Source organism: Solanum tuberosum, unplaced genomic scaffold (genome assembly GCF_000226075.1).
Source record: "Solanum tuberosum cultivar DM 1-3 516 R44 unplaced genomic scaffold, SolTub_3.0 scf00522, whole genome shotgun sequence".
Taxonomy (NCBI): Eukaryota; Viridiplantae; Streptophyta; class Magnoliopsida; order Solanales; family Solanaceae; genus Solanum; species Solanum tuberosum.
Window position 1 is genome coordinate 136,164 of NW_006239440.1, and position 10,353 is coordinate 146,516.

A 10,353-nucleotide genomic window follows, 5' to 3' on the forward strand; every position below is an offset into this window, starting at 1 on the left:
TGAGACATCATGTATAAAGTCTAGAAAGTCTTCCGCTTGCTTTATATATTTTTTTTAGAAATGTTTTCTTGGTAAAGAATGTTTTTAATTCCTTATGGTTTTAGTGTCTATGCGATGAATGAATTGCTAAGAGGCTTGTATTAGACCTTTTCGAGGTCGAGTACGCCGGTTACGACTAGGGGGTGATCCCGGGTCGTGACACTCTCCAAAATAATTCTCTCTCTAGGAAGTTGAATAAGAAGGAAGAGTTGAAGCTAGGGTCAAGTTCAAGTCTCCATTCCTCAAGCATTTGTGGGCTTTGTGATTAAGGTATGATAGATTTCCATCCATGGAATCCTTCCATCCATGGAGCCCCTATGATTTCCCCAATTTAGAAGAAGAATTCCCCAATTCTAGTTAGGGTTTCTTCTAATGTTATGAGTTTTGATCCAATTGAGTGGATTATGATTGTTTATGGTTGAATCGATAGCATATCATGTTTTTAGGATGAAATTACATATACCCATGCCTAACCTATGTCTAGAAAGATGAAATTGATGTAAGTGGGTTTTATGCCATGAAAGGGGAAATTGAGGAATTATATGTATTCTTCTAGGATTGATGATATGCATTGTAGATTGCTTAAGAGTAGAGCATATAGATATGAATTGATTGAGATCAAAGTATACATGATGAGTTATGACTTGTAGGCTTTGAGATTAGAATTGTCTTGAGACCAAAGCATGTATGATGAATGATGATTAGTAGGGCTTTTAAAGTAAAACTTATATGATGAATGTTGATTAGTAGATAGAATTGTTGTGGAAGGATTTACCCACATGATCTATACTATGAACATATGAATGCATGAATGTGAAAAGTTTTCTCATGTTGAATGATTCTAGGTTGAAAGGTTTGCTCACCTAAAATGAATCAAAGCATGTTTGAACTATGATAGCTTGAAGTAGTGATATGAGATCCTTTTATGAATCGCTTGACTTGGTAAGACAAGATCATGCATGGTAGCTTGAGTTAGTAGATCTCGTGGATAGCCATGGATTGAGCAATGGTACCCTTCCAATGGTTAGCTTGAACTAGCATGAGAGGATGCTTGCATGATAGCATGACTTGGTAAGGCCAAACCATTTCATTGGTAGCTTGGATTGAGCAATAGTACCTTTCCTTGAGTAGCTTGGACTTGCATGAGAGGATGCCTTCCATGATAGCTTGGTTTAGCATAATGAGGCGTTTTTTCTTGACAACCTTGAATTGGTGAATAGTAACCATTCATGGGTAATGATTTGTCTTGGATAAGTAAAGAAGTACTCTTCCCTGAATAGTAGAAATAGTTAAAGAGGGACTAGTCCCTAACCAAAGTAGCATAGTTATGATGGAACAAAGTTACTTTATGAAGATGCATTGTAAGCATATGTGAGTATGAGATTTTGATTGTATGATGATAGGTTAGCTTGGATTGTTGCTTGAGTTGCCTTCCATGACATGTATGACTAGAGGTGGATACCCAAGTCCTAATCAAGGATAAGTTGAGGTTACTTGAGAAGTGTTTCTCTTACATTATGATGATCTATGTGCATTGATTATGCTTATGATTTATGTTGTTATCTCTTATGCTTATGGTATATGTCTTATGTTGACTAATGCCTATGTTATGCTATGCTAGTTATCATATTTAGTACATTTTTGTACTAACGTATACTCTTGCCTACATTCTTATCCAAATGTAGGCGATATCGACTTTTCTCCCTGTGGCTAGGATTTTAGTAGAAGCAAGGATTGAAGATTGGTGAGTCCTCATAGCATTCGAGGATATACCCACCATTTCTCTTATGTTCTTTCATTTTATGTTTTGAACTATTGTATGGGCTGTGTCCCAAGGATATTCATGTTTTAGATGGTTTGAGACAAGTGTAATAGACTTTCGCTCGTTTTATAAAGACTTTGATTGTTATTGAAAATGTGTTAAATTTTTGCTAAATTCTATTATTCTTATGTTATGAGGATTAAGTGGCTTGTATGGAGTCCTTCGGGGTTCTATACGCCATGTTACATCTAGGAGGTACCCCTGGATCGTGACATACTACCTCTTATTAATTGATGTTACATGTGATAATAGGAAAAGTTAGTTTCGTGTGAAAAATTATTATGTTTATTTCAAAGCTAGGATGCTAGTCTTGAGTATTTTGGGTTGGTAGTAATGATTATGTATAGTGGTATTATTAATTAAGTTGAGCCTTTGGTGAACATAGTGTGGTGTTGTAGTAACTGTAAGAGAAGTTTACTAATAAGTGACATTTTTTTATGATGATTAACTTGATAATAGAAATGTTAAGAGACTGAGTGGTAGAAATTGATTATAATAATGAAGCTCGACTTAATTATGTGATGACTTCTATGTAAGTTACGTGTGTGGATTTATGTTAGTGACCAGGGTAGAAAGTGTGCTAAGAATTTAATAATGAAATTATAACCTTATGTGAGTGACTAAAGTAGCAGAGTAATAAGGAATATAGAAAGGACAAATTACTTAACTACACTCCTTTATTTACCTTAATATCCATTTATCCCTACTTATTTCAAAATTTTCAAAAATCCCTTATGTATCCCGCATGTATCCCGTGCACAACGCTATGTATCCCGCTATGTGGAATGTATCAAACCTAATGTATCCCGTGCACAACGCTATGTATCCCGCTATGTGGAATGTATCAAACCTAATGTATCCCGTGCACAACGCTATGTATCCCGCTATGTGGAATGTATCAAACCTAATGTATCCCGTGCACAACGCTATGTATCCCGCTATGTGGAATGTATCAAACCTAATGTATCCCGTGCACAACGCTATGTATCCCGCTATGTGGAATGTATCAAACCTAATGTATCCCGTGCACAACGCTATGTATCCCGCTATGTGGAATGTATCAAACCTAATGTATCCCGTGCACAACGCTATGTATCCCGCTATGTGGAATGTATCAAACCTAATGTATCCCGTGCACAACGCTATGTATCCCGCAAGCATCATTTTTAAGGGATTTTTGGTAAATAGAAAACTAGAAGGGATAGGATGTTATTTAGTACTTATAATATGTGGTTCCTATAATTTATACATATAGAAAAGTATTATTTGTGATATAATTGTATTGTTGTTTTTATTGATTTTGTGATATTTTATGTGGAACTAATCCAGATCGACTATGATGCCTACTCGGTACGTGTGGTGTATTGATACTACTTTTACTACATCTTTTAGTAGTGTAGGTTTTTTTAGGTTGTTTGAAGCGTGGAATGATGGTTACTCATCATCAGCTTCCGTCTACTCTGTACTCAAGTAGAAGTTATGTCGGTCTTTTTTATAATTTATTTTAATTCAGATTCTACTCCATCAAAATGTTCTTGTACCTGTCTAAACTAGGTCCTTGAAAAATGTTGCTATTTTGTTAACTTCTCAAAAAAAAATCTTTTTTTTTCTTTTTTTTTACCTTGTCATGGAGGTGTTTAAGATTTAAATAATTTTCTACTAAATGGGAAAGTCACCCTTCCAATTAGACACCAGGTGCTTTAGCAAGAAAATCCCATCGAATTTGCCTAAGTTATGGATATTAGGGTTTTGCCTATCTAACTAAATTAGAGTAGCTGTCCAAATGGTCCCATAGTTTGGATTATGACAATGTCTATATAATTATGATTAAGGTAATGAATAATTTAATATTTTTAAATATAAAAAACATTATTTTAGAACATACTATATTATAAAAATAAGTGTTACATCAAATTTAACATAGGAACTAATATTTTATAATTGTTATACTAGTAGATTGTCAATTCAATTTGTTTATGAACTACTATTTACATTCATGTATGTATATTCCTAAAATCATCTACAACCCATCTCTATTTTATTCTCTATTCTCTATATTTGGAGAGTAAATCATTCTCCAACCACTCTCTACTTCACTCTCTATTCTTTAATTATAGAGAGGTGAATAGTAGTTCTCCAAATTTGGAGAAGTACTATTCACCTCTCTATTTTACTTTTTGATTATATAATATTATTTCTATTATATTACTAATTGAGTCTTTATCATTTGTAATCATTTTCTAATGTAATATAACATTTAAAAATATATTATTAACAAGTTACTACTTCCGTCCAAATTAATAATTTTCTATTTTATTTTTTAAAAGAAATGGTCACTTTAAATATGTAATTTAAATTTATTTTAATTTTATTTATATTATATAAGATTATTAATTAAGTTTATAATATTTGTAACTATTTTCTAAATAATATAACATCTAAAATATATTATTGATATGTATACTACTTTCATCCCAAATTAACATTTCTTCTAATTTAATTTATTAAATTTTTTTTGTCATTTTAAATATGTAATTTAGATTATAATTATTTTTCTTGATGAAGTATGCACAAAATTTACATGATAATTCAAACAATCTACTTTTATGTCATAGTGATAAATTATTAGACTACACTTTTTAAAGAGTATGAAAATATTTGATGCAGTAGTTCAAAATGGAATAGGGGAAGTAAATTAGTATACAAAATAATTGGATACAAGATGAAATTGTTAATTTAAACAATTTTTAGCTACACATAAAAAATAAGGACAAAAAATGCTCATTTTGAACTCCGTAATACATTAATAGAACATTTATGAGAGTAAAAGTTGAGTATTTATGTAAAAAATTTAAATTTTACGATAATACAATATTTATGATGCAATTATTTTTCATCAATGATTTCACTTTTATTTGAATTATTCGTTAATATGTATTATATATAATATTTATTGCAATTTATGTTATTTAGAAATTTAGAATAAAATATAATTTTATATTAAATGAAAATTTTGAAAGAAATAATAATTTTGTATTACATAAAGATTATAGAGTGATTATTTGTAAAAGAAGAAATGATTTATATTATGAAATAAGAAAATAAGAATGAAATAGAAATAATAATATAATATTGAGGAGAGAGAAAAATATTCCTTTTTAGAGAGTAAAATAGAAAATTGGATTGAAATTGGTTGTCTGGAAATATAGAGAACTCTATATTTGGAAAGTAAAACAGAGGATAGGGTTGGAGATACCCATATAAACTTTTTTTTGGATAATAATGTATCTACTTATTTGGACAATTCATGTATGTATATTCCCCAAGTGATATGAACCTTTTTAAATAACAATGTATCTATTAGTCTGGAGATTGAACATGGTGACCTTTGAAGTGATATCTCAATCTATAAATAGAGATATCACTCACCATTAGGGGTGTTCACGGGTTGGTTTGGATCGGTTATTGGTCAAAATCAAAACCAAACCAATTTAATCGGTTTTAAAATTATCAAAACCAAACCAAACCAAATATAATATACATTTATCGGTTTGGTTTGGTTCGATTATTCGGTTATTAACCATACACAAAAATAAAAGAAACAATTCATTTAAAATGTGAAAAAAGTGACAACAATCCATTCAAACAAAAAAATAGTTAGAATGAGTGGCATTACAGAACTTTCGATCATTGAATTTACTGAATAAAACTTCAAAATTCACTATTTTGGCATAGAAGGAAGAGACAATGACATTTCAATTACTAAATTTACTATCAATAAAGCTTTAAAATTCACTATATTGGCCTAGAAGGAAGAGACAATAACATTTTCAGTCCCACAAAGAATTGATATAGACACTCATATACATGAAATCAATAAGATAAATGTTTCATCTTGGGCATTTTTGCTTTCAATAAGTAAATTATAAAGAAATTTTAATGAAAATATGTATAAGATCTTTAAAATTGTTTATAAAAATAATATATTAAGTATGTATATTAATAAAATATATTTATATAATTCATCGGTTCAGTTTGGTTATTTCTTCGGTTTTTTCCGAATAAAACCATAACCAAACCAAAGACTATCGGTTTTCAAAAATCTAAAACCAAACCAAACCAAACCCAAATAAAATCGGTTTTATTTTATCAGTTTAGTTTGGTTTTTCGATTTGAATCGATTTTTATCCAAACTGTGAACACCCCTACTCACCATTGTAAGATACACTTGACTAGAAGAAAAGTTCTATCCTACGTCTATATATCTTGTCTTCTTTTCTTTATAGATATATTGGTCTGAACTTAATTTTATAACAATAATCCAAATTTAAGTTTTTTTTAAGAAAGAAAATTTCACAAAGTAGATGGAAATAAAATTGTGTAAAATCACTAGGACTCGTTGCAACAGTCGAAACTATTGAATGTGGCATGCTCATATCCTCACAAAGAAACTTGAGCAGTACTAGTGTGTAAAGAAATCATCTGGAAACAAGGAGTTTATTTGGATGGTTGAATATCACTTTTCTTGAAAATAAATTCGTTTATCAGCAAAATAAGCAAGGGTCCTCTCTCCTTCATTTGAAAAAACATTCCAATTTTCCTCTTGTCAACATACAAATCCTGAGATCCAACATAATTGTTTTCATCCATCTGGTTTCTGTAGACTTTACAAACAGAAAATGCTATGGTTGGGTAAGATCAGTTAAGTCCCACGGCTCAATCATACAGTCCTTCCTGTTCCCAAACATCAACAAGAAAGTCTACCATTTCCTGAAAATTTTAAATGTATAGATTCAACAAAGTAGCCATGAAACATCTACATGCCAAAATCATGCTAGTAGTTCAGCAAGACTCACCGATAGAGGGATTGACTGAGGAAAAGGCTTGTTGGTCCCCAGCAAAGTTTCGTAACTTGCATCAAAGCTGCAATTTATGATGGTAGAAGAATACACTCATCAAGTATATATTCACACTTGTATGGGAAGTAAATACTCTGAAACCAGCAGCTGTCAAACCTACTCATTCACTCAATTATTTTGAGGATTGTGAAACGGGAAGATGCTCACCTTAGTTTAGATTCCCGAGCTGGAGTATGCTTCTGAGGTGTTCTATTTCCAATCCATTCTTGCCTAGTTTTACTCCAAAGAATTAAACCTGATCCAGACAATGTTCGATTAAGCATATTAAAACACGTGGAGAGCAGTACAATACTGATAAGCTGAGATGAAAGAGTATATCATCCTGCTTCCAAAGCTTTCTCCAATGGATATCTACATGGACAATAAGAGAAATCTAAAAGAATGAACAGTACATAGATCTGGTTTTGTCCTGCATCAAGTGTTGATGAAATTTTCAAAGTAGACAATCATGAATATATCGATGTCTGAAAATTGCAATTGCAGGGACTACTTTAAGCCAACCAACTGAGACAATGAAATTTACCCGATAATTCTTCTTTTCTTTTGTCCCTTTGGGGACATCCGATAAAAAAGATAATTCTTCTTTTCTTTCATTATTTTTTGATGGAACTTCAAGGAAACTACAGCTACAGATCATTTCTAGGTTTTATATCCTCTATCACATGTTAATTTCTTGCATTTGGCGGAATACTAACATACTGAGACTTGGATATCCCCAAGAAAGGTTACTATTGGCAAAGTATTCCCATGATAGCCAATGAAAGCAAAGGGAGTGAAATATGCACTTGCCATGGTTTACAAATTCAGTGTTGTTGTTTGTGGTGCTGGAACTACTGTGAGCATCAAGGCCCTGATTTGAAGTACTAATTGATGAGACACTTCGTTGTGAAGGAAATGCACTATTCTCCATCTCACAAGCACTACTGCTCCAAAAGTCGTCCCTTGAACTGCGTTTCCTCAAGTGTTGACCCTGAACTTTCTGACCTTTGGATGGCCTATCCACTAAAATAACATGTGGTGGCTTTACACAGCACCCAAGACAACTTCTGCTCTGTTACAATTAGGTTTACAACCATAAAAGATGATTAGCATAATCAGTAAAAAAAACCTGTACGCTGTCAACAAGATACATAGAAAGCAAAAACTACCAGAGCAATGTCTATTCCAAATTTGAGATCCACTTCATAACTACCAGTGCTCACCCCACCCACCACGCTCCCCTCTTTTCATTCAGGGAAATGTAAGATCTGTTACATAATAGTCCATATACCGCTGTACAATATTAAGTGCTAAGTCCAGGTAATAACTGGTAATACCAAACAACCATCAACTAGTTCTATATAACAAGCCTACTCTTATTTGGCTGAAGCAACTTTGAGAAAGTTGAATTGCAGTTCACAGTGTACAGATCATTGGTTGACATAATCTAGTCACTCATAAACATATCAAAAATCAATGAAGTCATACTCCAGTTAGAATTGTCAAAATTCTCAAATTCAGGTACTGAAAAGGGATAAGAAAGTCAATCTACAACCCAAAGTGTATAGCTATCAAAATTTTACTCTTTTTTAATCTCAAGGTGAAACAATTATCAAGTCTCACATAAACTATCATTCGGCCTAAGACGGTCCAAATCCATAATCAGATCCATTGCTTTAAATGCACGATCAAACCATGGAGTATAACATGGATTTCCTTCGTACTTAAAGAAATTTGATTTCCTTCTGACATTAGACAGTTCAAATCCATAATCAGATCCATTGCTTTAAATACACGAATGCCACATGTTATTTGGTCTAACAGCACATTTGATGCGATGACAAAGTATTGGAAGTGAATCAGTTGTGCCACAAGGGAGTGCTACATAGATGATACAGTTTAGCTACCTCAAGCGTTTGGTTGCGGTAAGAAATGAAGGGTGAGACAATAAGTAAACCAGATACATTATAAGTTGTTTCCCTTCTTTGATAAGGGGAAAAAAGTTCTAGATTCTTCAACCACTTTGAAATTAGACAGGAAGGATTGGACATGTTTTACTTCTTTTATAGTCATACAAGAGAACAGGAAGCAAATCACCAGAACTCCGCCCAAGAGTAGTAAAACTATTTGAATTTCTTCATCCTTTACCCTTAGTCTCCCATTCTTGGAATTAAACAAAATCAATGATGGCATTATTCCCCTTAGCATCATTGAATGGGAGACCGGAGACCCCAATAAAGTTGTCCCATATTGCATGGAAGAAAATTGATAAATAAGAGATAAAAACGGATCTGAAGAGGAAGTTGGGTTTCTTATGGGCCATATATCTAGCCTAGGATAACCCCGCCTACTCAAAATCAACTTTCAGCTAGCTTCTCAATGTCTAGGGTGTTCCCCACCATGTCGTTTAGAAATACACAAAACATGACTACATTTACAAGTCAGAAATATACTAAAGAGAAAAAAAGGTCATAATAGAGAACATTAAATTTTTCACTCGGCTTGAAACTAGAGTGAAGGTGTTAACAGAGAATGAGGTAGACAATGAAGTAGACAAAGCCAGAAATTATGGCACAATGGAAGAAAAAGATCTATATAAGTTGAGCTGAGAACAATTACACTTCAATCCCAAACGAGTACATAGATCTACATATGAATCATCAATATCCATTTTGCTCCATCTGAGCCCTTCCATTCCAATACCTGATAATTTGTCTTTCGAAACAAATTCGGGGTTCCTAAAAGATAGATTATTGAATTCTTGAAAGGAATAGGCCAGACTGAAGGAGTGTGGGTATAGAGGATTCCTATAGCCAACCCCAACTAGTTTGTTATTGACACATAGTTGTACTTGTTCAATAGTCACCAACCTTCCAAATTTCACTTGGCAATACAGTACAAAAACATCAAATCGACACAAGTTTATATTTTATTCAAATCTTACATGTTCTTCACAAAATTCATTACATCAGTTTTATTTCTTGTTCACCGATGCTTTGATAATAAGTTATTGAGTATTTCTAATTGCATTGTGCAGGAATGGATCAGCTCATCTGCTATGGTCTTGAATACAAACAAGATGGACCTAAAACCAGACGTACTAACAGGGCTTTCTTCATTAAAAAAATTGATATCCGAGGCCTCTGCTAGAAGCACCAACTCCTCCAATACCCAATGTAGAAAACAAAGCAGTAAAATAACTGCCTGAATTGCTCATATCGTCCTCATTCCAATCAAAACAGAAACACTAGGAGATAACCAACGTGACATTATCTTAAAACTGCAACAGGCTATTAAAATCTATTTCAATGAATCATTACAAAAGATAAGCTTTCGTCATGAAATAGTGTAGCTTGGATTGCTACTTAGACTCACATGCTGTATAGCAGTATAGTCCACAAAAGGCACATTTCTTTGATAACAACCTATCCAAGGTGATCAGTGACTTATGCAATTCATTTTCAGCCTTTGGGTGCCTAAGTAATCTTAGTATCACGTCACCGCATAGAAGAAGATAATTAGCATCTTATAGCAAAAAGATAAAAGGTATCGAAACTTTCTAGAAATAGAAAGGGAATCCTCAATCTACTGTAC

The 10,353-nt window shown here is 32.8% G+C and overlaps 1 protein-coding gene across 1 annotated transcript; it reads right to left on the bottom strand.

Moving 5' to 3' along the window:
* Nucleotides 1-6,342: 6,342 nt before the first annotated feature.
* Nucleotides 6,343-10,152, bottom strand: LOC102578862 (uncharacterized). Its single transcript, XM_015304198.1, has 5 exons — nucleotides 10,135-10,152; nucleotides 7,570-7,831; nucleotides 6,928-7,015; nucleotides 6,718-6,784; nucleotides 6,343-6,631 (listed from the first exon to the last, which is right to left on the bottom strand). The coding sequence occupies exons 2-5, from the start codon at nucleotides 7,688-7,690 to the stop codon at nucleotides 6,578-6,580; spliced, it is 330 nt and encodes a 109-aa protein (XP_015159684.1). The 5' UTR covers nucleotides 7,691-7,831; nucleotides 10,135-10,152; the 3' UTR covers nucleotides 6,343-6,577.
* Nucleotides 10,153-10,353: the final 201 nt, after the last annotated feature.